General features: G+C 41.9%; 1 protein-coding gene across 4 annotated transcripts in view; it reads right to left on the minus strand.

Annotated features, from left to right (window-relative positions):
• Positions 1 to 27,490, minus strand: part of LOC130186179 (mediator of RNA polymerase II transcription subunit 13-like) — a 105,429-nt gene that overhangs the window by 57,653 nt on the left and 20,286 nt on the right. For all 4 annotated transcript variants that reach the window (XM_056402989.1, XM_056402988.1, XM_056402987.1 and 1 more), the window contains exon 3: positions 17 to 101. In XM_056402989.1, coding sequence (XP_056258964.1) covers positions 17 to 101 — 85 coding nt within the window. The remainder of the gene's footprint in view (positions 1 to 16; positions 102 to 27,490) is intronic.

Genomic DNA, 27,490 nt, shown 5'->3' on the forward strand with positions numbered 1-27,490 from the left:
ACGACGATGGTTTTACCTCTCCAGGAGGTTGTGTATGGCCTTGAACAGGAGAGTCCTGCACTCGTAGGACAGTCCGCACTCCCAGAGTCCCTCCTCAGCCACTGCAAAACAGGAGGACAAAAAAAAAAAACAAGGTGATCAAATTATAAATCTTAATATTTTATTATCTCAATAATGAAAATTTGAATGATATTTTCAGTGATAGCAAAACATCTGCACACACCAGCTTGAGGATAATAAACAACACATGATTCAGTGTGGTGCGTTTATGGCTCACTCAGTCAAAACATGCCGCATGTGCTGATGAGAAAACCTGCACATCGTATCAGAAATTACACTTGAAGTCGTGTGCGCAAGTCTGTATTTGTGTGTGTGTGTGTGTGTGTGTGTGTATGTGTGGGTGTGTGTGTGTGTGTGTGTGTGTGTGTGTGTGTACGGAGGACACTTGGCTGCACAGCTGTCAGGTTGGCTGCAGCGACAGCCCAGTCAAACCCCATGCAGTTGTCAAGCTCAGTTAGCTGGAGAGAGAAAGTGTGCCTGTATCTGCGCAGGCTGACACACATGCTTGTGTGCTCAGGTTTGTACATGCATTCAGAATTTTACTTCGACACTCGTTTTTCCCTCTTCCCTTTGAAATCTAAGAAATCAGCTGCACTTTGCCCGAGCCTCTGACATGTCAGCAGCCGGTTCACGTGCGTGTCAAACGTGTTGTGAAACAATTCTGCACCCCTCTGATTTCTTTAACCCCCTGACCCTACACCCCATCACCAACCCCCACTGCCCTCCTCCCAAAAAGAAAGAACACACACACACACACAAGAGTGGCGAGTTAACAGTGTTTCTCTTTGTTCTTTGCCATATACCTGCAGGGCTGCTGGAAGAACTGGAGGATTGTGGGTGGGTGTTGTGTTTGCTTATAGGGTGGTGGCAAACAAACCAAGCATCACAGAAATACACAAGGAAAAAAGAATGAGAGACAGAGGCAGATCGCCTGGGGGATGGGTGGCATAAACCCGGGTAGAGGTTTTCTCTTTCCTCTTCTTTCTCCTCCTTCTCTTATTTCTTTTCCCTGTTTTTTTTTGTTTTTGTTTTTGGCTGTATATTCCTTTCTCCTCCTCGGTTGCTTTGTTGATATTTCCCTCCTGTGTGTGTGTGTTTTTTTTTCTCTTCTTCTTCTTCTTCTTCTTCTTCATACCACAGTGAATGAAATTTCCTTACTCGCCAGAATTACCCTGTAACCATGGAAACGCTGGCGGTGAGAACATGGCGCCCTGGCATTCAATTTCAACACTGGTCCCTCCCGCCCCTCACCCTCCTTCTTCTCCTCCTTCCTCTGTTCTATTGCTTCCAACACCCCTCCACCACCACCACCACCACCCCTTCCTCCTCCCTCACCCGCCACCCCCCCACCCCCCCCAACCTCCCCTCCTCATTTACTCCTGCTTCAGGGCTCAGACAGGAAGCTCGCTCTAGCCAGCTCTTCTACAGAGGAGAGAGATAGAGCGAGCACCATGAGCAGAATGCCAAGTCTCCAGCAAATCCAGCTCATTAGCTCTGACTGTCTCTATATCTCCCCCTCTCTCCCGCTCTTAAAAAATTCCCCAACTTTTCTCTCCCCCCGCCCATTCTGCCAATCCTCCACAAGCCCATCTTCATTTACTCTCCTCATGACCAGCTCCACAGTTGGCTCCTGACCCTTATTACCCCAAAACTGTGTCACCGACTCCTCAACCTCACATCCTCCCAACACTCCCATTCAAAAGTTGACACAACAGAACCACACACTCCTGAGCAGACGTGACGGAAACTTTTCCACATTTGCTCTCCTAATGATTTTGTAGCTCCTAAAGGAGCAGGTGCAGCGCGTTTTACAAACCCCAACAGTGGGAGCAGCACACACTTAGACGCCTGGAAAACATGCACTCCATGTTAGATGCTCCTGTTTATATTGTAGTTGTCAAAGAGCCAGCTCACTGCACCATATCAACACAAGGTGTGACAAATCACTCTTGCAAGCAAACAAGGTCAGGCATCCACACGCAGCGCACACACACCGCCACACACAAACGTTATAAATATAGAAAAAGGAGTGCGAAATAAAACAATGATCTGATGTATTAAAGCAGTGATACCCTGTGGGGATGTAGGAGACATGTACTTGGAGGAAACGCCATGAAACTGTCATTTCACCAACAGTCAGTCAGTAACCACTGCAATTTGAGTTTTTACTGCCAGTTAATCAGAGGAAGAACACAGATGGCCCAAGGGAGAAGCGTGCTGGAGACACTAAATGCACAGCTAAGTGCAATAGGGCTTTAAAGCATCATGATCCATCATTCATCACAGCCTGAGCTACAGGGAACTGCATCATGCCTGAAAGATTTTAAAAGGAACTGGATGTTATCAACCTCGGTCTCAATTAGATTAAACTGAAGGCTCATCATTTTTGGTTTTTTACTGAGCCGCACTGATAAATAGCCAGATTTTTAAAAATTAAAAAAAATAAAAAAAGAGGCAGATGCATTTAAAATTTATTTTCACCAAGATTTCCTGTCCTACATAGACCGAAATATTATGTTTGAGTCCAGCAAAAGAAAGTAAATGGACTGCCTGATTAAGCACCAGACTCCCTCTAAATAAGTTTAAAAAAATATTTAGTTTGAGGGCTGCAACTAATGATGGTTTTTATTATTAATCAATCAATTCATCTTTTAGACTGACGTTTTCAGTTTGCTTGTTTTGTCCGACCAACAGCTCAAAACATGACGATATTCAATTTACCGTCGTATCTGTCAAAGCATATCCTCACATTTGAGAAGCAGATTCCATGTGATACTTTTATCATGTATAGTAAAACAAAAAAAACAAAAAAAAAAAAAAAGTAAAATACCACAGGCCAAAATGTCCTGGGCTTATATTTGTGGTGGTTCACTCAAAAAAAACAGTGTGTACAGATGTGCATGAATGCAGTGTATTTGTGTATGTGCTGTGTCCATGGGTGCTATCAACATGTCAGCGTGAGAGGAACATCAGCAGGTATCAAAACTATCAGGATCGTGACAACCCGTGTTGCAGTGTGAGTAAGTGGTGGTTCCCAAAGTGCCTTAGTGCACATAGGCAAGCCTGACTCTGCATGTGTGTGAGTGTGTACAGTGAGGTAATGGCCTTACAAATGCATGTTTATTTCACACAACCTTCCTTCCCCACTCCATCCCCCGTACCACAATGCTCTTAACTGCTGCGCCACCCCAAACACAAACAAGCAGTGATGGAACTGGGTCGCCACTACCACTCTCTGTATATTTCCACCTCTCTCTCTCTCTCTCTCCGATCCTCTGTCTACCCTGTCCCTCCACCTCTATCCGTTTCTCTCTCTTGTGTCTTCCTCTTTCCCTCTCTCTCATTTTCTCATCCGTCTTTCAATTCCTCTCCCACCTCTTTCCCCTACTGTGCCGGTCTCACACCACTAGGGGGAGTGACCCACTACCATGCTGTACTAACAAACACAAAGATAGTATTGATCTGAGAGGGAGAGAAGGCGGGAGTTGAGGTGTGACAACACTCTGTCTCGCACACGATGACACCTCTCCACACTTTTCCTTCCTCTTCTTTCTCTCTCCCTCTTTCTTTCTCTCTCTCCCTCTCATTTCTTCATTTGTCCTGGATCGATAGCACCAGCAGACTTGGCGTCCAGTGGTGTCTCTGCAGTGTGCAGGCTATGAGCTCTCACTGGGCAGTGTGTGTGTTTATGTAACATTGTGTGTATGTGTGTGTGACTTCACACAAAACCCCAGTGCCACTTTACTAATTAGCAGCCCTGCTGCATGTCTGAACAGAGGTTGGTCTCTGTTTGCTGTGTGTGTGTGTGTGTGTGTGTGTGCGCGCGCGCGCGCGCATGGAAACATGCCTTAGTAGATTTATGTGCTTTAACTAATAAGAGAGAGCGAGAAAATGATTACAAGGCCGCACAGATGGATAGAAAGGGGAAGTGAAAGAAAGAGGGACACAGGGATAATGATGATGACGATGGTGACATGTCTCCCAATGTGTTCCCGTGTCCGTGGAAGTGGGAGGAGTTATGGGCAAAATTTATATTGTGATAATCATCTGAGCATCATCTTGATTTCAAAATGTTGCATATACACTAAGTTTCAAAATGAAAAAGTCCCTAAATGAAAAATTTTCTGAAACATCATCACATTGTAAGACAATAAAATAAATACTGGGACTGGGACATTTGACCATCCGCGTGCTGGAGCACAACACACATAACCAAGTGTGCACACGTCTGTAAATATGCTAGTGTCAGGTAAAGCTCAAGCTTCATTTTTACGCGAAGCCGACATGAGTGTGTTAGTGGTTTATGAACAGCTTCAGATGCTGAACGAGGTTTAAAGATGCCGCACAAGAAAATTAAAGAGCCATAAAAGCTGACTCTTTTAAAAACCAAGAACAGGCTTGGCATTAAGTTTTAGATCAGCACAAAGAAAAGTAATTGTTGCGTCATTGATATTGATCAACGATGCTATCAAACCCTGCATTTATATTATTTTGATTCAATGCCACATGCAAAGGTTCACTTTTGTTTTTAAATTCATTTATTGATTGGCACATTTAGAGAGTGGAGTGGTTTGACTGTTATTAGCTGATCATTCTGACGTTTTGTATCTCATGACATTCGGCAAATATAAAGAGGGAAAATCCCACGGAGAACAGTGTGATATGAAGCGGTCAGGTCGGCTGTAATAAGGAAACTTCTAACAAGGCCAGTTTCTCACTTAACACTCACACGGACATTCGAATCACAAAAAGACCAGCATGGATGGAGACACAAGGAGCCCAGAAGGGGCTACTTATAGACTTTACATATATATAATAACAGCACTTCACTGTCTGTGTGCTGGCTGTTAATACGGCAATAATATGCTGTATTACCCTGGTACTGGGCCAGAGTTAATGCAGCTAGGCCAGAAAACAGGTAGTACTGTTTATCTGAAGTTCATTCATGGAAAGAAGGGGAACAAAAACCATTTGAGCGTGTAGGAAGTTTTGAGGAAGTTTTTGAAATCAGGATGTTAGGAGAACTCTTGTGAGGAGCTTATTATTCAGGAACTTTACTTCCATTCCTGCTTCCAATTTGGCCGTAGCTCTAGTTTGAGGTGTGGCAGGTAAACACAAGCATGTCAAATCTTTTGTAGTTCCTGAACTTTGTAGATAATAAACTTTCAAGTTCATCAGTTATTGAATCTTTTTGGTCAAAGAATGGAATCGGATTAGCATCAAGTGCTAATGAAGCTGAAAACACACACCTGCAGTGTTACAGTAAGACAAAATGCAGGAGCTGTCACTCTATAAGAGATTAAAATGCTGACACCTTTAGCATCACCTTTCTCTAATCCTGGTTTGAGGGCAGGGCAGAGAGAGCACCCTGACCTGTGCTCCATGCAGCTGATTACTTTTATCATACCATGGTTGACCAAGTTAGGGACTTTTCCCATGTTAGACACCGTCTCAACCTCAGTTCCTGATTAAATCCAAACTGTACTCAGATTATTATCTTCTGGGGTGAAGCAAGGCTTCATTACTCAGTAATTGCTACCATAACTGAATATGGATGCTTCCAACATCTGTACTGAAAAATAAGCTTGTCATCAGACGTGCATTTCCATGGAACCTATTACCGTCTCCATCTATTAGCCTCACTAATTCTTCAACGATTAAAAGATCAAAGTGGCTTTTACGTATAGCTACCCCATTTGTTCAATTTCTCTTGAGCATCAATTTGAAACAGCATGACAGTCTTACGTAACAGTACGAGTTTTGTGCTCTGGAACAGCACTTAATTATTTGCATGAGCCCACTCTTTCTGGCTGTAGAAGGATACTGTGGAGTTTAAGTAGAAAGAAAAACTGGTCTGTGGTACATCATGGAGAAGAACTGCTCTACAGGCTAAGGTGGTTTTTTATTACTCACAAGAGCTGACGTGAACGATTGCCTCCACACACAAGAACAAGTTACCGGATCAGGCGAGGTCAATTAAACATCTGACACTGGTGGAAAGGACAAGGCATCTGACTGTGCCGTTTATCCACCCATATGTAAATACTGTGCATTCATACAAACCTTGGCCATTGGCCACGCAGTTAACATTGTGAATATGCGTGTAATACTCAGTTCAATCACGCCAGTATTCAAAGTCTTTACTGTATGCTTTGAACACACAGGGGTAATATACTTGTTGGAACACAATGCATGACATGTTATGGGTTTTCAGTTGAGAGGGAAAGACTTTCTAACCTTATTCCTATCTGCTCCTCAGATCATTAAACAGCAAACACCCAGCACCCTCTGCCCCCGTCTGTGTGACAGTCGCCCACACGTTCTCATGCTCTAGTGACACCATTTCCTAAAGTTTTCAGCAACACCTCTCAGCTCAACACAACAGAGTGTCTGCCATGCCTCTAAACACACCAGCAACGCTCTGCGAAACTCAGAGGGCAGTAAACAGGAAGCTCTGCGGGCTTTTGAATTTAACAGATTACAAATTTTTATAACCTTTAAACTGGAAGCACATTGTTGTCTATTGCTTTTATTTCAGCATAGAACAGGTTAGATTTACAACTTCTGGTTAATGTCATGAATTCTGGCAGTGTGCTTATCAAATCCCTCTAGACCTCCCTCAGCTATAAACACTGCAGACACCCAAATGCAAACTTAAACTTGCTCTCTTATCGAGTCATCTCTCCCGAGGTTGTTAATCATATTTCAATAAAGATAGAATTCAAAGGATGTAAGAAAAAAAATGATCCAGTCTGTACCAGAAATATTACGTGAAAGGAATTAAGATGAGGAAATAACAAAAGGGAACCTGTTAACATGCACACATTCTTGAGTTAATATAGGCTATGTAATGGCGAACAAGCTGAATGCACACATGGCAGGCAGAGAGACCTGAAGAGGCCAAACAGATGGACAGAACAAGGGGCAGCAGTGACAGCGAGGAGGAGGAGGAGGAGGAGGAGGTGGTTCAGAGAGACTGAAGGGATGAGGGGGAAATCTGGAATCAATTAGGTGACTGAGATGGAGTTGCTTGCATAGTTGTGGGAGTGAGTCAGGCAGAAAAGCAAGAGAAGGGTGTGAGTGTTGTGCCATGAGTGTATGTATTAATATAAACACGAGCTCACAACAGCAACTACACCATATCCCAGTTAAGCATACGTTAAGCAACTGTCCACGAGCATATTCTGTCTATCTACATGTTTTTGTTCACAACCCCCCCACCCCCCAACCCCGGACAGCACTACTTGGACAAGCTGAGTCGAGTTGCAGCCAGAAAAGCCCCACCTCTACCGAGCTGAGGTCAAAGTGGAGGGTAAGAATGGGTGGCTGGCACCGACCCAGGCCATGTCAACACAGCAGCTCTCAATATTCCCTTACACAACTTCCCCTCATTACTGCTTTGCACACCGAATTCACAGCACTTTTGTTTTCTATCGCTGGCTCTGACGATAGGGGAATTTGACTGCAAAAAAAAAAAATTATGAATAAAGCACAAACAGGAACTGTGAGAGCACATGTTGTAGAAAACTGGCTTAAATGTCGCTGTGCGTGCAGCTGAGGTTTGCAGAACAAATCTGAATTTGCAGACATATGCACAGAATATATCATGTTACAAATTTAAGTAACACAGATTGCGGTTCATTCACATGGGCTCTGCTATTATTGCTACACAGCATGTCGCTCTGCCTCCAGCGATGACCTGGTGTGAATATTTGGAGCCTGGAGCACCTCTGCTGGCATGCATGAGGAATACTGAAGAGGAGGAGGCGAGGGCAGAGAGGTGCAAACAAGAAGTGAAATCATAAAGCGTGAGTGTTACTGTATATGTGTCAGCTTGTGTAAAACAGCAAGATTAAGAGGAGATAGAGAAGAAAGAAGGCACAAAGACAGAGGTATAAAGTGACCAGTAGGTGTAATTCTCAGAGGGGTCAGCCTCTCCATGTGCAAACAGGGATCTATTTCACAGACAAAGCTGCACCTTTTACACACTCCCGGGGAGGGCGCAGGGGGTGGGGGTGGGGGGTGCAGGAAATAGGGAGGAAAATAAATGACTGAGCAACAGAAGTGGAATCATTACATCCACAATGTTGCACCACTATGCTAACACAAGAAAACACCAGTCACTTACAGCTCAAATGTTCTCATCAAGTCAACAGGACAGGCAGCACATATATCTCCAGGCCCTTGTTCAAAATTTAATTTGTGGTGTTACACTCGTTAGAGATTAAACACTTTTTTTTCTTTCTGTATTTCCACAAAATATTTTTCATTTATTTTTAATTTAGTAAACAGAAATGACACATAAGCTGCTTTATTTAGCATCTCACCAGTCAGCCCAGTGCTGATGCCGAGTGATACCATGTGTGATTCCAGAGACTGTCATTAGTAAGAGCATGCTGACAGTGTAATTTATAATTTACAGGATGTTTATGGTACTAATACAGAGTCAATGGTGTAATTAGAGTGACTGGAGAGGATCTAGCTGGAGCTATTATACCAACATCAAGAGCAAAATGAGATTATTCTCTAATATAACCTGCTATAATGTGTGTGAATGTGTGTTTAGAGGTTTGAGTTGTGTGCTAGTGCAGAGGGCAGTCATAAAGAGATGAACAAGGGGGAATAGTTAGTGTAAAAGAGGGACAAAAGAGTAGTAGCAAAGTCATGACAGATAGGGTAAGGAGACAAAAACGGGCTCTGTATGATGCTGAAAGTAAAAAAAGGAGTGTCTGTGGGTGTGGGTGTGTGTGTATGTGTGTGTGTGTGTGTGTGTGTTTGTGTGTGTGTGTGTGTGTGTGTGTGTGTGTGTGTGTGTGTTGTGTTTTGGCCATGTGCCAACCCTGACAATCAAAAAAGAGCCAACTGTGCAGAGAAAAGCCAGCAGAATTATCCCACACCCTTACGTAATTTGACAGTCACTTAGCTCATTCAACCCAACACACACATACACACACATATACACACACACACACACACACACACACACACACACACACACACACACACACACACACACACACACACACAATACACCACACACAAATCTTTTGATGTTTGGCATGCTGCGGATGGATGGATGCTTAGTGCTAAGTGCCAAGTGTTTTCCCATAAGTCAGTGGGAAATAAATAAATGAATGGGACGTAGTGTCTGAACTGTTTTACACACATTGTCATGAAAACACACTTTGTCTCTGTGGTCTCATATAATCACAATTAGCTTCTTGGATTTCAGCACAGAATTAAAAGTAAAAAAAAAAAGGAAATTAAACTAAAATTTGTAAGCATCCATTCCCCTGCTGAACAAGATTAAATGGATATAAACCAAGAGAGAAAAATGCTTATTTTGCAAAACAATGAAATATTCCTTTATATTCTAGTGTTGACTTCGACCTTGTGATCTTGCGTTCGTAATTTTATAGAACGGAAGATCTATTATAAGATATATAATACTCATTTTAACATTAGAATTGGTATTACTGTGTTTGTTTTCACATTTTTAAATGTCCTTTGTGTCCCTTTAGACATCTTCTGCATAAAGAGCAACTTAAAGGGACTCTCTTAAAGAACTGTGTATTCAAAGGCACATGAACCTTCAACCAATAAAATTATTATGAGTCTGCTGCATTGTTATAATAATATGTATTCCCTGTCTTATTTTGAGTTTTATGGGTCTCAAACGTCAGCCTGAATATACTATCAAACGATCATGTTTTCCTGAATTTTCCTCAGCAGTCACTGTCCACCGTTTCCTCTCAGAATTAATTGTGTTTGTCTAAATACACAGGAATTAACAGCAGCTGTTTATTTCTGTTTACATAGCTGAATGGGGCAAGTACAACTTGTATTTATAGTTTGCTATTTATGTAACCAGATGTTTCTGAGTGACTCCAGTGGTGGCCTGCATGACGGCATCATCCATGTATGTTTGGTCTTTTAATACCTGGATTTAATGCTTTTTTTTTTGCTTGTTCTTTAATAAAATCACATGACTCTGGATGGATGTTATTGTCAGATATACTGTAAATGTGAGTGCAGGAGGGGAAGGGAGAGGAGAGGAGAGGAGAGGAGGGGAGGGGAGGGGAGAGGAGAGGAGAGGAGAGGAACTACAATATGTCCATTCCTATCCACCTGCTTGTATGTGCATTTTCAATTGTGGCATAAAAAAAGTAGAAATGCCAAAAATTCAAAAAAGGTTTCAGCACCCCAACTGTTTATTTCTATGAGCACCAACTCCTAATACTTGCATTACAGCAGCGGATGGAAACATGCATTAATTCGCGTTTTTCTTTCAACGATTTTCTGGGAACTTAGCTCATGAAAGAACAACAACCAGATGATTGAGGCATATAGTCACAGTGGGAAATGCAGACTGGATATAAACCGTCAAAGATAGCTGTAGAGTTAAACATAGGGATGAATGAACGCACAATTACCGGAGCTGTACAGCAGCAAAACAGCTGCACTAAATCGAAAACGATACAGTTGGAAAATATTAAATAACATCAAAAGGGAAAAAGACCTTAAACCTTCACCTCTCCACATAAAAGAAAACACACCTCCTCCTCTTCTCTTCTCACTTTTACCTTCTCATAAGTTGTTTCTTCTCCTTCTCACCAGCGATGACATCAACTTAACACTGAACTCTGCCCGTGCCTGTTCATAAAGTATCCATGTAATTAAAGCAAGGTGGACATTATTTTCTCTGGCAGAGTAACCGGTGAAACCATGCCTGTACTCGGTTCACATCAACGCGTCATCAGGGAAGGTCGTTAACAGTCGATCAAAAACAAAAAAAACAAAACAAAAAAAAGTGTTTGACTCATCATTCGAGAGGAGGAAGCGTTTGTAAAGTGGGAGAATAGAGAGTGACAGCAACTAAAGTGGCTTTTGTTTGTTGTCTGCAACGCCGTCTCAAGTGTGCGAGACCTCTGTTTGGGATCTTGATATTTTGAGTGTTGTTCAGGTGGAGTGAAGTGATGCGTCCTTTGATGCCCATTCATTTGGTTTGTCTGCAGCTGTCAAAATAATGTGTCGAGTGTCAAGCAGCTAGTGGCGCCGGGACATGCACGTAGCGAATTACAGCGCTGGAGTAAAAGAAAATAGTTTACCTTTTTGATTTTAGAGAGCCACCTGAAAGTTTAATATATGGAAATATTCTGAATCTAAAACCATGTAAGCAAGCAACAGAAAAAGATCATGAATATTCATGACGACGTTGTCTGACAAGCATTTTAACTGATGCACATTAAAATGAAACACTAACAGATTAAATTAAAATATAAGAGCATGATATCATTAATCACTTTAGCATTTTCCAGAGTGGCTGGAGCTAGCGGTGTAAAAGGGCCCATTTCTGTGGTGTTGACCCTCATGTTAAGCCACAGACACTTGAGCACCTCATTAGAAGTGAATGGGCCTCGAGGTGGGAGGCAGGGCAGCTATTGAGAGGCTTAGCGGGACTCCACAGGGCTTCCTAACTGCCACTAGAGGGGAGAGGAGAGAGAGTGAGAGAGAGAGATTGACAGCAAAGCTCCCTCTCTTAAGGATGAGGGAGAGATGTAGAGCTCTCCTCTCTCTCCAGGCAGACCGAGCAGCATTTCATTCATGGCGGTGCCTGGCGCGTCTGTGTTGGTCCCTAATCTGGTCCCTCAGAGCACTCATAGTATGAGGACACATTTTTCAGTCAAGTCTTGCACAGCACTGCAGAGATCAATAGTTAGAAGCAATGAAGAAAAAACAGCCAATCAACAGAGATGTCTCGCATCACCTATGAGTATGTGTTGAATTTAATCTCTCAGAGCAGCCACATGTGTTTCAAATGAATACCTGGCTCTGAAGCACCGGTCCTTTTATCTTCCAAGGGAATTCACCTCCGCTATATTTGTCAATGTTTATCTTCCACCGCAGGCCAGCACCGATACAGCACTCACAATTCTGCACAAGGACATCTGCTCGTTTCAGGCGGCTAATCCAGAGGCTGCACTGATCATCACAGGGACTTTAACAAAGCAAATCTAAAAAAAAAAGTTTTACCAGACTTTTTCCAACACATCACTTGTAGCACTGGGGGTGGTAGTGGTGGTGGGGGGGGCGGACCTTGGATCACTACAGACTCAAATAAAGGAGTCTCCACACCAGCACTTGGAAAGCAGACCACGTTTGTCGTTTGTCGCTGCAGGTCTCTCTGGATGATGCAGACTGGGACACATTCTGGCACAGCTCTGATGACATCAATCTCTTAGAAGCAGTTCTCAGCTACGCGCAGTTCCCAATAGGGGACACTGTACCTACCACCAGAGTCAGAGCTTTCCCTAACCAGAAGCTGTGGGTGGATCGTTCCGCTCGCCAGGCTGTTAACGCACACGCTGCTAACGCACACGCTGCTTCCTACAACACAGGGCTGATGACCGGAGACATGGAGTATTATAAGGCGTCTTCCTGCAAACATACGTAATGCAGTGTAGGACGTCAAGAGGAAGTACAAAAGGAAAGATGGAAACCCAGTTTCAGCAGTCGGACACCAGACGTCTGTGGCAGAGTATATGCAGACTGTTATGGATTATAAGGGGAAACCCCTACCCACAGCAGACGCTGACGTCTCCATGGCGGGCAAGCTAAATTCATTTTATGCTCATTTTGAGGCTAATCCCACCACCACAAGCCCCACAAACAGCATGAATGGTGATCCTGCTTGGGAGGCAAGCATGCTCACTATCACCCAGCATTACGTCAAGAGGGTGTTTAAAGGAGTAAATCCAGAAGGCATCCCAGGGCATGCCCTAAAATCATGTGCCAACCAGCTCGCGCCAGTTTTCACCAACCATTCAACCTCTCCCACACAAAACCCACAATCCCCACCTGCCTGACAACCTCTACTGTTATCCCTGTTCTTAAAGATACGTAAACTTGCTTTTTAAGGATTACAGTTTGGCCTTTAACATTGTTGTTACCTCCTTGCTCACCACAAAACTCTGGGACCTGGGGCTGAACTCCTCCATCTTGAGCTGGGTTCAAGACTTCCTGACAATTTTGGACAATCTTGAGTAGGAAACCCAACATCCTCTTCAATCACAACTCAACAGTGGAGCCCCTCAGGGCTGCGTCCTCAGCCCCCTGCTATACTCCCTGTGTACTAGCGACTCTGTGGCCCCCAGCAGCTCCAACAGGCTGGTAAAGTTTAATGACAACACAGCAGCAGCAACAACTGCTGCTGCAGCAACAACAAGAGGCCCTTCCTGCATGACGTGGAGAACCTGGCCTCATGGTGTCAGGCCAACAACCACTCCCTGAATGTTGAAAAGACAGAGGAGCTGATTGTAGACTTCAGCAGGGTGCAGACCAGGGACTACAGCCTGCTCATCATCAGCACCAGTGGAGAGGATGAGGAGCTTCAAGTACCTTGGTGTCCAGGTCTCAGAGGTCCTCTCATGGACAAACCACATGGACAATCTTACAGTGAAAGCACGGTAGCACCTCTACTTCCTGCTCTAGCTGGAAAAGTTAAGGGTGTAGAATATCTACACACAGTGGTGTAGAACCAGGGCAAGGGGGGTAATTAAGGACCCCTGTCACCTGGACCACGGCCTGTTATCAGTGCTGAGGTCAGGCAAAAGATACCACAGCTTGAGGAGGAGCTTCTTCCCTCAGGTGATTTGGGTGCTAAATGATGATAGTCCTCAGGGTGTGAACCCCTCAAATTACCTCAAACAACTGATAGACAGACACATGCTGTCCATATGCTTATTTGTTTATGTTTATAGTTGTACGGCTTATATAAAGTCACATCACACTATCTAACAAATACATAATAACATATACAGATACATAGCATATATATAATACTTAATACACTTATATTTATACTAAATAACATTTCACTGCCATTGTCTTGATGTTGTTTTTGTGATGACTAAAAACTTTAAAACTAGAACTTGCTGAGGGAGCAGCAGAAATGTAAACACAATAGTTTAACAACAAAGCTATTTACAGCACTGATGTTGCATGTTGTGGTCACAGTTCAAAGCATTAACCAAATTTGCACCACAGTGGAGTCTTGCCTTACCGCTCATTTGTGTACTGCTGCAGAAACAAAATGTTCAAGCCACCAATCGCATGCAAAGAGCATGCCAGATAAAGTAGAACTCAATCATAATTCATTTTTTTATCATGTTTTTCTACATTATTTAACCACACTAATATAGTTTGTACGTAGGCTACAACTTTATAATAAAATCTTGCTTGTATAATTTAAATGTACTTATCATTGTAGCTAAGATATGAATGAAAATGTGTCCAGTCCAAGAGGAGAAACAATCCTGAGGTAAAGTTTTTACAGTCTTGTGCAGGAATCGCTCAGAAATGATCAGTTCTGCTTTTGGCTACACAGGGTCTCATTATCCCAGTTTTTATGACAAAATTCTTCAGCCTTCTGCCATTTGAGCCAGAACTGTGGTTACAGAAGATTAAAGATAAAAAGATACAGATGATGAAAGCACTGCCCATTGTAAAAAAAAAAAAAGAGTGTGGGAATTTAGATTTCACTGGCATCACCAAGCAGTGATTTTAATCCCAAATGGTTACAACAGTGGAGAGCAATGCAAAAGAAAACAGTTACTTTTTTTTTTTCTTTAAGAAAAGTAAAGCTCCACTGAATAAACCAAATGACTACGAGCATATTCACTACTCTGGCCTGTGTTTAAGCACAGCCCGTTACTGCTTTAAGTGAAAAAATGTGACTGAACACATTCCTGATAGATAGGAAGAGGTTACATGTCAACATGTGGAGGCTTTCAGTATCCAAAAATGTAATTCTCATAATTGTTAATTGTTTTAACAAACAGCTGTAGCCCCTGTAGGAGAATAGCTGGCTATTGTGGAGACATTGATTGTGTGGTTACTGCAACAAAATCAGCATTTCTATGCTGGTGATAAAAACGCCAGGGGAAAAAATCAATTTGGCCGTTGTAGTCACTTGATGCAGGCTGAGAGGCCTCACAAACTGCAGATATCAAAGGCAGCTGGCTCGTCTTCAAAAAGGAGGATGGAAGGAGACAACAACAGTATTCAATCCATTTAATCCTCTATCATTTATTTAAAAATATATGTATATATAGCTTCATTTCTTGAGTCATTTTTGATGTTAAACAAATTTGGCTTTAGTCTGCGCATCATAATTCTTATGTCCTGAAGCAAAATAAACCCAATCTTAAAGTCAGACTGAAATAAGACGTGGAAGAAGAGAGAAGGCTATTTTTACTTAGAGCCAACATGTTTTTTTTGTTTGTTTGTTTGTTCTTGTTTTTAAGCTCAAAGTGTTCTTTTGTCTTTGATGTTTTGTTTTTTTGACACGCACTTTAAACTGCTGAAAGCTACATCCAAAAAGTGCTGCATACTTAACTAATGCTGGATAGTATCACATGATGATATATAGTCAAGCCAAGTCAATTTTATGCATGTAGCTCAAAATAATTTTTTTTTTTTAAAATAGAAATCACAAAACTGCCTCAAAGGGCTCTACAGTCTCAGCATGACACCTCCTGTGCTTAGACAAGGAAACCAAATCAAATAAATATTTGCCCGTATATACAGTGTAGGTTCTATGTTTCTTATACTGTGATCACAGTCGACTGTCGGGCTGCTTTGGTGCTCTCAACTCCTCGTGCTCGGATGCTCTTTTTTCTTTTTTCATTGCACATTAGGTTATTGTAGGCAACAGTGTCAGATAAATAACTAAAATGTACTTGCACTGGAAATGTAAAATGGAAGAGTACTGTGGGTGTCAGCCTTAGGCAGCGTTAATATCAGCCCACATTCACCTGTATGTGTGGAACATTAATCCGTCATGCATGCAGACATATCAAAGGCAAGAGTTGAGTGATTTCCTGTAAGCACAAGCACATTTCTGTTTGTTGCGCTTCCAAATCATCCCATACAAGGGCTGTTATAGTTCAGGACTCCTTTTTTCTAACTTAAACATGAAACACAGCAGCTGAACAAAGCTGCCTTTGTAAGGAGCTGCAGAGACAAAATACACAAGGAAAATACATAAACAGTCTATTTGTATTTAGGGTTTCCCATAAACCTATATTCCACATAAGCACTAGATTGTTAACGTTCTCAAAGGCAAAACAGAAGTGTCATACTTTTTCTTTCATTTCCCTTTCCTTCCTCATTCTTCCCTCCACCCTCCATCTCACAGTTTGCCCCACCCCTCAACTATGTTTCCCACATTTTCAGAGTCGCACACTTCCATACTCACACAGATTTAATTCCCTCACAACCTCTCTCCTTTCTGTCCTCATCTTCTGCACTCTTTCCCTCTCTCTGTCCGTCATTTTGTCTCTCCATCTCTTTCTGTCTCTCTAAGTCACACACACAGACACACACACACACACACACACACAAAGCTCTCATTCTTTCAGTTTGTGGCTTTTCTTTCAAAACTGAAAGCTTGCGAAGGAAAAACGTACACCCCCACCCCTTCTCCGTGCAGCTGGGAAACTTCACCCCTACCATCTCATCTCTCTCTCTCTCCCTCTCTGTAACACTCTCTCACACACACACACACACACACACACACACACACACACACACACACATACAAACACGGTAAAGGGTCAGGAGGTCACAGGCCACGCCCTGACAGCCCACAAGGGGTGGAGAGAAGGAGGAGGAGGGAAGGTAATCAGAGATTCTCCGTCCTTCCCCACAAATTTACAGACAAGTAAACATGACTGAGGCAATTTTTTCCTCACTTCTCAGTCTGCTTCCTTCATTCCTTGTTTCCTAGCTCACTTTTCCTCCCCTCTCCGTGGGTTTCTGCCCCTGTCTATCAAGGCAAAAGGTTTATTTCCCTCCACACACACACACAAGCTTTTTTTTTATCTTTGCACTGTGAATTGGAAAGCGAATATGTGACAGTGCACTCTACATTTGTCCATCCCGTCAAACAGTCATAGCTGAAGAACAGGCTGATACTTTCTCACAGATATGAGATGAGAAAGATGTGAACTGGAGGTGTGAAGTGACCAATTTTTCAAAATAAGTGTCGTTTTTTTTTCTGGCAGGAAGGCAAATAAGAAAGTAAAAGAAACATGTGCAGAACACCACACCAGCGGCATATCCAAGTGCCCAAAGAGAAATCGCAGATGTTCGTCTCTCCCTCCAAACAAACCACTTCTTTTCTTCTTTTTGAAGCATGAATTCCCATCACACACACACACCCCTCCCTTTCTCCCTCTCTCTCTCACTACATGTATCTCTCCCTTGTCCCTCCCCTCCCTCTTCTTCTTCCCACTCTTCCCGCCCCTCCTCCCCTTCATGTTTTCTTTTTTTTTTTTTTGCTATCATGGAATCGCCGCTTTCCACATGTGACTCACTTTTTCACTAGCCAAAGCCAGACAGGAAAAAAGTCAAATGCTTGTGTCTTCTCTCTCTGCCTCTCTGACTCTGTGTGTCCTTCTCAGTGGGTGAAGCAGCATTCCTTCAGGGGGCTCTTATAACCTCCATAGGTCCCCCTCTTTCAGCGAGGTTGTTCCCTATTGAGACATGTGTCAGCCAGCGACCTAGTTCCCGATTCAAGCAAAAATTGGGAGGCTAATTATTCATTCCCTCTGTTTGAGTTTTGCTTCGGAGAGCTTTTCCTAAGACAAACCCTGGAGGAATAAAGAGAAGGAGTAGGCCTTGATTGGCAACCGCACCCCCCACCCCCCTTTCCCTTCCCCACCTTTTATTTGCCAAGGAACTGAGCGTGCTCGCAGGCATTCACCAGCCTAACATCACAGAGAGCAACCCCAAAAACAAGGGAGGAGAGAAAAAAAATAATAAAGCACCACAAAGCCTGAAAAGAGGAGGAGTAGCAGGAGGAGGGGGAAGGAGAGGATGGAGAGAGGGCTGGAAGAGGCGAGCGTCAGAGGAAAGAATGAGTGCCAAGTAAAACTTGTTGACACAGAAAAGGGGCTTGAGAGTCATTTTAGATCAGGGCTATGTTTTTTTTTTTGTTCATTAAAAATCTGATTAATAGAAAAAGCTCTTCTAACATTTCTGTTAAAAAAAAAAAGTGTCATCATTGCTCACCTCACCTCACTGCAGTCTTTGTCTTTACACTTTTTATTCCTCTCTCAAAAGAAAAGGGATACCTTTCAGTTCAACACACAATACAATGACATTAATGCATCTGTGGAGAAGGCCAGTGATGAAGACTATGATCTTTGCACTCTATGAAAAAATATTACTCACAGGTTGTTGTTCTTAACGATGGATATTTTTTCTTTGAAACGCCTCTCTACATTCACAGAGAAGCCTCTCACTTTCATTGAGTCTCTTTTACTCACTTCCTGCCTGCTTTATTTTTACCTTAATTGACCCGCATGGTCCTTGTCTTGTTAATCTTTAATGCTTTTCATCCAGTTCCTATTCTCCAATTTATGACTACAACTCATAACCTTAAGAGGCTTTCTAATGAAACCTGTGTGGAAAGAAATCGCCGCTTTAACCTACATCATCAGGTCAGAAACACACTTTTCCTGTCTGTGCGCCGGCACCTGTTCTCACCGACAGCATTCGACATGCATCCTGGGAGGATCGGTTCGACGTGTTTGCACACCGCTCAACACTTCTGCTGTGCAAGCAGGGATCGTATTGGCACAGAGCAGAGCAGGGGGGAGCAATGCTGTAAGCTCTTGTAACATGGCCTGTGACAACTTCTCCTCTTCACTTGTTAATTTGCCACTGTACAGTATCATTATGATGATGTTAGTAACAATGGCTGGGTAGGTGGGGTAGAGACAGAAGAAGAATGGGGTGAAAAAAAGAACAGAAAGAGAAGTAAAAGGGGAGGGTAAAGAAGGATTATGAAACACACCCTCAGATCTTAACTTTTTTTTTTTTTTCATATTGTGATGGACCTGAGAAGAATAAAACCTCAAAAGGCTGGATCTCACAGTGCAGTATATTTAGCTACTCACTCTCATCATCAAAATGATCAGGTGGTTAAACTGCTCACAGTAAATCATGAAGAGCCAGCCACTTTAGGATCACCGGTTGGAATCCGGCCTGCGGTAATCACAGAGGTGAAATGGACACCGGTGTCCATTCACTTAACAACTGCTGCTGAGATGCACTTCAGCAAAAACACTTAATCCGTCACTGATTCATGGAGGGCCATAAGTACAGAAGTGTGGCTGCACTGCACAGGAGATGATAACGCTATTAGGTGGATAGGTGTAAATATCTGTCACTGTATGGGATGGCTTCTATAAGCTGCACACCTACACTGAAAATCTACACTACAAAAAAAAAAAAGATTTAAAAAAAAAAAAAGACATTATTATGTTGGGATATACACATATTTGTTTTCTTTCATTTTGGTAATTGCAGCTAGCAGCAGGTTATCTTAGCTTAGCATATAGACTGGCAAACCTCTAAAGCTCATAAACATGTTATAACTGTAGTGCTACCAGATTTCTGAGGGCAATACTGTTATGTGAGAGCTTTTAAAAAATGATTTAATAATATATCAACCAATAGTATTTTTTTTTAATAAACACGTAACATAAACAAAAGATCTTGATACATATCACTTAGATCTTTTTGTTTTTTTTTTTTAGTTATTGTGACCAGAATACATGCTGAGCCAAACATTTTACTCAGTTTACTTTATTCCTTTGTGAAAGAGAAGAGTAACAACCACAAACGTTTTTAGCTGATGCCTTCCTCTGTGTGCACGCTCAGTGGCAGTCACAGTCCAGCCTCTTTGAAACATGGGAGCAGCACATAATTTGAACAAATCAAGCACAAGCACTTATCTGATGCAGGCAAAGCACTTTCTCAATGAGGTACATGAAACACTCGTCGTGTCAGGAAGTCACGCTGCTCCTGCACACACAGTGGGAAGTACCCTCAGTGACACCACCAGCTACATGCTCCAAGTGTAAAATGCAAATTTGAAATAACACCGGTGTTTGATCCTGTTTTAAAAAGTAAAGAGTCAGGTAAGGTCCCTAAAATAAACAGGGAATTATATGTACAGCACATTAATATCTGAGCATCCTCCCCAGCAGATCCATAACAGCAATAACCTCAATCTAACCTGTATTTCTGAAGCAGGTGGCAAGTGGTGAAGAGGGTTTGTCTCCACAGGCCAGATTATGAGTTCACAGCCAGACGTGGACAGATGGAGGCAGAGGTTAGCCCTCCCTCCTACGCTCTGCTACACGCACGCACACACACACACACACACACACACACACACGCACACACACACACACACGCACAGACACACAGACACACACACACACACACACACAGACAGACACACAGACACACAGACACACAGACACACACACACAGACACACACACACACACAGACACACACACACACACAGACACACACACACACACACACAGACACACACACACACACACACACACACACACACACCCAGACACACAGAGACACACATTTGGCAACCATTTTTTCACAGGACAATTACCTTGCGACCTCTGCCAGCGTTCTCTCTCTCTCTCTCACACACACACACATACACACACACACACACACACACATTCTTGGCCAATTATGGACACACACAAGAAATGATAACAGTCACGGCAAAGCCACACACAAACCTGTCATAGTGTGTACATACACACTCCACAACCCCTCCAGTTCCACAAAATATGGCAACCAGCTCTGTTTCTGAAGGGCACAGCACCCAGCTGCAGCTTTCGAAACACAGAAGACAGACAAACTGAGACTCTCCCCACACATTTGGCAGAGATTTTTTTTTTTTTTTTCGCCTTGTTTAAACCCAGCGCCTGAAGTCATGTCCAATTCGCTCTCTCTCTCTCTGTTCTGTTAATTCCATTATCTCTGATTATTTTCTCATAAGCATTGCTGCTCTAATCCACTTGTTGGTCACATATCTTTGTTGCACCAGCCAACCACTGAGCTGATAATGGATATGCACAACCCAGGTTTTTAATTCACTCCTATCTCGCTTTGCTCTTACATCCACTGGTAACTGTGATGACAGCACAAATATACTGGATGACACTGAAAATCATTTCAAAGTAAGATAATGGCAAAAAAAAAGAAAAGCTTTGCAGGTGAATTTATTTTGGGAATGTAAAACAATGCATTCACAATATGGTGTTTACTCATCTCTCAACTGCCGTGTATGCCCGTGATATTTAGTTTGCAGTCTTTAAGATCATTTTTCAAATTAAATATGCACATAATTTCTCTGAGACAGTGTGGTTAAGACTCCCATCTCTGGAACAACATTCACCCCCAGCTAGGATTGATTCCAGTCAGAAATTTTTTCTGCTGGATTTCCCCTACTTTGTATTCCTCTCAGTTTTACTACAGTTTCAAGACAGGAAAGGAAAACTCAGGGTGGTGGAAGGCTCACTCTTCGTACAAAAAAAAAAAAAAAAAGCCATAAAAAACATATAGATATTTTGTGTATTAACTTCCAATGGAGGCCTTAATATGAGCGCAACACAAACATCTTAAATGCTTTAAAAAGCATTTATGTGGCACGGATCTGATTGGGATGCACATGATAAATATTTCAGCAACCTTAGATGAAATTATTCTGATCTTCCAGCATAGATAAATGCTGCTACACGTCGTTAAGTGGAGGGCCCTCTAACTCTTCCTCCTGCTCCTGCGTTCACCTTGACCACATGCTGTTTTGGTGGCACACAGGAGCACCGCCTATGGTGTTATCAAAGTCATCAGCCCTTAGTTTTCTGCTGTAGGAAACTCCTTCTATCTAGATACCGCTACACCCACACACTCATCAGCGGATCCAAAAATCAACCTTATTATGGTCTTCTCTTGTCATTGTAAATTGAGCATGTTTGTGGGCTGACAAAACAAACTGACATTTCCATTTTACTGATCCAGCTCATTTTGTTCAGAGTAATATGTGATTAGTGCAACACCAGAATAACTTGAAATTCTTAAATCACAAACCCACAGTAAAGACTGCAAGGTTCAATGGCCACACAGCACGTGTTACAGTTATCACTGAGTCCTCATTTTGTGATAAAGGGCATCTGCAAATTTAATGAAAGCTATGTTTGAGATTTTAACACATTTTTGTGCAATTGGAATTGGAATGGAAAATAATATAAAAACAAAACTCTCTGAAAAAGAATCACAGAGCATCTAACCACTACACCTGCATATTTCACTGACTGAAGGTTTTTTTTATAATATAAGAATCTCCAGAAATCCTGAAATAAAGACTGGATGAAGGGATGGGAAAGGTAAGAGGTTTATTTAAATAAAGAAGCAGATAGATAGAGACTGAGATATGACTCAGATGTGTGTTTTGAAGTTGTTATGGAGGAGAAATAATGGTTCATCTAACTCAGGTGGGAAAGTCACTCCTCCACAGGGAAGAAAGGAGACTGCAAGGCCACTGCAGGTAAAGGGGGTAAATAATTGGACAATTGTACCAGAACAGAAAGAGCATGGACAGGAGTCTAGGTCATGACATGAAAGTATGAGTTTTGTTTCAGTCAGTCAGTGTGTAGAGCCATGCGCACAGTGCAGGAGCAATTTGACAGGGGAAATTTAGGAACACTTAAGACATAAACTATTCTGGCCAAAGCCTCTGATCTTGTTAGTTTGTGGCTATTTGGGAGATGTGGTGAGTTCACATTATCGCTGTGAGGTGGGGCTCCCGTAGCAGTTTGTTATCTAAGTCAGTGCAGTGTTGTCAGTATTGATGGGGAGGTCTTGCACTGGGTTTGCCAAAAGAAAAACAGCAGCATAGCCTTGTCAAGTTTGAGCTTAAGGTGGTGGACAAGCATTCGACTGGAGATGTCAGGGAGGCAAGAACAGATGAAAACCGCTCGGCTGAGATGAAACTTTATCAGTGCCCATGTGTCATATTCCCAGCTGTCAGGGAACAGAGTGTAAAGGCAGAGGGTTGCTGGTCTCAGAGCAGCAGAAAAAAAATGGTGGTATGAGGACAGGTCCAATGACTGTAGAGTCTAGAAAGAGAAGCAGGGGAGCCCCATTAGTAAACCCTGGGGAATCCCAGTGGAGACAGTGTGCATTAAAAATAGAGAACCTCTCTGCAGTCTATCAGGTTTCCATCAATAATTTGGAAATAAACACCTAAAGCATAAAATAAGAAAGACAGGAGGCAATGAAGAAAAAAACATTTTTTCTTACAGTCTATCCAGCAGTGTTTGTACATATACTGCTTATGTTTGTCTAAAGAGGTAGCAATATATTTAATAAATTCTTCCAATTTCCATAAATGTTCATATGTTAAAACAACTTCATGTGTCCCAGATGAAGCCTTGCACACCAGCAAATGCACACTGAGGTAGTTTTGGTACTTTCCGAAAACATGTTGTCGGAGTCCACTCCTCATTTCAGACTCTCTACATTGTCCTATGTGATCTGTTAGCAGTGATGTTACCACAGTGTCATCAAATTTCAATTTGTAATAGGTTAACTACAAATTATAAACAAACCCAAACCTTGTCTCTGCCCATACTCCACTATTTTTTTTTTTCGAACTGGAAAAAATTAATTTTTACTTTGAAGGGCTCAGTGGACTATCATTTGGCCTTATTGTGCCAGCCTTTGGTCGGTATGATGTGGCTGCTGACTGTGTGTCTGTACGCATCCAGCTGTGACTAAAGCCTTGTTTACAGCGGACGCGACTCAGACATATTTTTAGTCATTCGTCTCCCAGAACAGAAACACCTTAACTTTGACCAATGGGGCCGTCTGCAGCAGCACTTCACAGGTTCCTGCTGCATCACCCTTACAAACACACCACACTGACATGTGCAGATGTAATAACATTAATAATGGCTGCAGAGCCAGAGCTGTGGTACAAAAGACTGACTGGGTCGTTTCAATGGAACAAAGCCGTCATTAATGTTACTGCTGACACCTGTGCTTTTCTTGCTGTGACAAGTCAAAACTATCTGGCGTGAAAAAGACCTACACACCTACTTCGACAAGCCAATAAATAATTTACCTCTTTCTTACACCGATGTTGTCATGGCGACAAAGCAATGAATGGCACTTTGTGTAAAATGTTGTGCTTCCAGTATAGCTGCTACTGTCGATAATTACATCAAGACATAATTCTGAATGGCAGTTATGAGAATTAGAAAAACTTAAATAATCCCTGCAGGGAAATTGCTTTCTTACAACTGCTCAAAACTCTCTTTCAAAACTTTGAAAACAGGAACAGTAAGATAGTTAAAGCTACTATGTAAAATAGTAAGAATAATAGCAAACACAAAGTAAGTGAACAGAAAAAATGTGCAAACGCAAATGTGCAAATAGTAAAGAGTAATGCAGGATAGAATAACAAAAAACCAGTAAAGTACCTGTAATTTAGTAGGTCCAATGACACTGAATACTGTGTACAGGTCTATCCATACTTATTGATGAATTATAGAACTTGTGCACACACACTCATCAGTACATTAACTCAAATCAGTCGGGTGTATTCTCTCCCATAAAGCGGGAGTATAGTAGTGATGATGCATTTTACATAATATATATAATATATATAATTAGTTAATTGTACTGTTTAAATACTCAATTAATTGATGCAATCTTTCAACGTGTGTGTGTGTGTGTGTGTGTGTGTGTATGTGTATGTATGTGTACGTGTGTACATGCTGTGATGACACTGCAATGGATGACTATACAGCCTGTGTATGTCTCTGTATGTCAATAAATCTGCTGCATGGTATGAGTCACACTTTAACCATTTTGTGTGTGTGTGTGTGTGTGTGTGTGTGTGTGTGTGTGTGTGTGTGTGTGTGTGTATGTATATGTACTTCACGTGCATGTGTGTTTATGCGTCTCTACATGACAACCTGCATACGTGCTTGTGTGTGCGTGTGTGTGTGTGTGTGTGTGTGTGTGTGTGTGTGTGTGTGTGTGTGTGTGTGTGTGCGCGCATTCATATTTATGAGTCATGTCCAAAATATGTCACTTTTTTCCGGCTGTGCAGGCAACATGCTGATGATTCAGCCCATTCAACACATGAATCCTGTTTCCTCGCAAATTGCGCTCAACCCAGACTCTGATTTAATATGCTGTATACATTACAGGCCAACGTCATTTCCGTTTAAGAAAGCACACTACCATGTGTTGGACATGATGCTTAACCACTTGTCATTGAACCAAAGACAATATCAGAGAGAGCTGGAGTACAATGAGAGAGCAGCAGAGAGGTAACACTAGATCATAGCTGCTCATGCCGCTGGCGCTATCTCAAAGGCATGATTTATTTAGACTAAACCTCTGGTGCAAAGATTCATCACCTTCAAACAATATCAAGACGTACACATTCAACATTTGTACAGCCCGGTCACACTGTAGCATTCATGGATTCTTCATGACAATCACCACCACGCACGCTCAATAGATTTTTGCACAAGATTTGGTTTTTTGCAAAAGCTTTTGTGCTCGTTATACGAAAACGAATGCCCTTAGCAAAGTCAGCCAAATCTCCCCCATCACCTTAGATCAAATGGGGATCAAATGGGCCGCTTGGTGGCACTGAAAAGTGAGTAGTTAGCGGGACAGTCGCATCAAGAGAGGCATTTGTCTCTATAACAGGATGAGCTTGTAGTGGTGGCCAGCAACGGGCCAAGCCACCGCAAATGCAGTCCGGTCAAACACTTATCCTCCTCTCTTGTCTGACCGTGTAAACATGTTAATCTGTTTGCATGAATAATAACCAACCAAATATGTTACCGCATCTGATGATTTCATTTTCTAGCACCACTGACAGCCGCTGCAGTGTAGCAGAGCTACCACACTGCGCACAGCCTTCATGTGTAACATAAGTGCAGCTCATTTAAATCATATCTTAAACATTTTTATGAAACTCGAATGGGGAAGTTGTTAAAGGTGGTTACCCAACACTTTGTTTGACTGACAGACTAAGTGCCCTATGAGGTTGTGGGTCATTTCTGAGCAGCTTTTGTGTAATGCTGGGTAAAAACATCTGTCAGTGCACTTTTATTATTGTTCTAGGAAAATACCTCAATGGCAATTTTGGAGTTCTACATAAGTAAGAAAAGGGAAATGCTGGATAACTTTTGAAGGCTTTAAAAGGGGTAGCTCAACATTCTGGGAAATACCTTCATTTCCTAGAAGTCAAATGAGATGTCTGCTCGGCACATAACTTCCACATAACGTCGCTTTTACAGAGCAGCAGCAATAAAGGGTAAAAACAGTCACCGTGGATTAATTATTACATTATGTCAGGTTTTCTAATATATAATTTCTTAACAATGATCTTTACTCGGGTCCCAGGTTGATATCTGCACCCTCCTCATGCAGCTAAACTGACTCCCACCTGTTGGAGTGCAGGCTCTGTGGGTAAATATCTCTGTTTCACAGGTCACAACAGTTTTTATTGTTTATATCTCTCTAATAGCTGCAAGCGGGTATACTGGAAAATAATGAATGTAGTCTAAATTAAGCTCGATTTTTCTACATTATTTCACTTAAAAAAAAACATAAACAACAGTTTAATGAGGTGACTTCCTGAGCCAATGTATTTGTTTAGTGCAAAATACCATCCAGGTTTCAGTTTAACCTCATTGTGTATTTTGTAACATTGATCAGAAACTGTGATTAAAGCTGTTTTGTTTTTCTACTGGACATGACTGAAAAATTGTATACGGAGTCTTTTTCTTATTGTTGTGTAAGGGATGTTAAGCAACATCCTCTTCTTAACTATTACATAGCAAACGTACCTTCAGAAAATTCATCCATTCACTGGTAGGCAGATAATGTAACACATGCCAATACACATACTGCATATTTTCAGTATGACTCAAAACATAATTAACCTGCTGATTATTCACACTAAATGTGCCTGACAAGCTGACAGCTTTAGCTGTTCAGTCAAATGTGTGTAAATCAGCATTTCTGAACGGATGAGTGTCTCCATTGTCAGAATAAAAACATGTTTGGTTTTTTTTCTTACTACATGGCTCTGGCATGTACAGGCTTCTTGGTATATCAAATCAACAAACGTTCTGACGTGATGAACAGACAACAATAAAAAGCAACTGCTTGTCACATACCCTACTGTGTATTACTATATTACTATAAGACTGTGACTATGCAGGAGAGCTGCATTGGTGTACAGCTGTTGGTGAATTTAGGGGTTTTTTTTTAATGTAAATGTTGGAAAATTTGAAAACTTTTTAGCCAAACTTGAAATAAAACTAATTTGTTTCTTCTACTGAAGTTCTCCTTATTTATTTTCACACATAGTTTAGAAATATAAGTAACTACAATATTTACAGTATTGCATGTTGAGAAAAAGAGAGAAAAGAGAGGGTCAAGGCAACATGAGGGAGAAGAACTACAGGGGAGAGAAATCTAACACATGAATCATTCCCACAGTG

This window comes from Seriola aureovittata, chromosome 18 (assembly GCF_021018895.1).
Source record: "Seriola aureovittata isolate HTS-2021-v1 ecotype China chromosome 18, ASM2101889v1, whole genome shotgun sequence".
In the NCBI taxonomy this organism is placed as follows: domain Eukaryota; kingdom Metazoa; phylum Chordata; class Actinopteri; order Carangiformes; family Carangidae; genus Seriola; species Seriola aureovittata.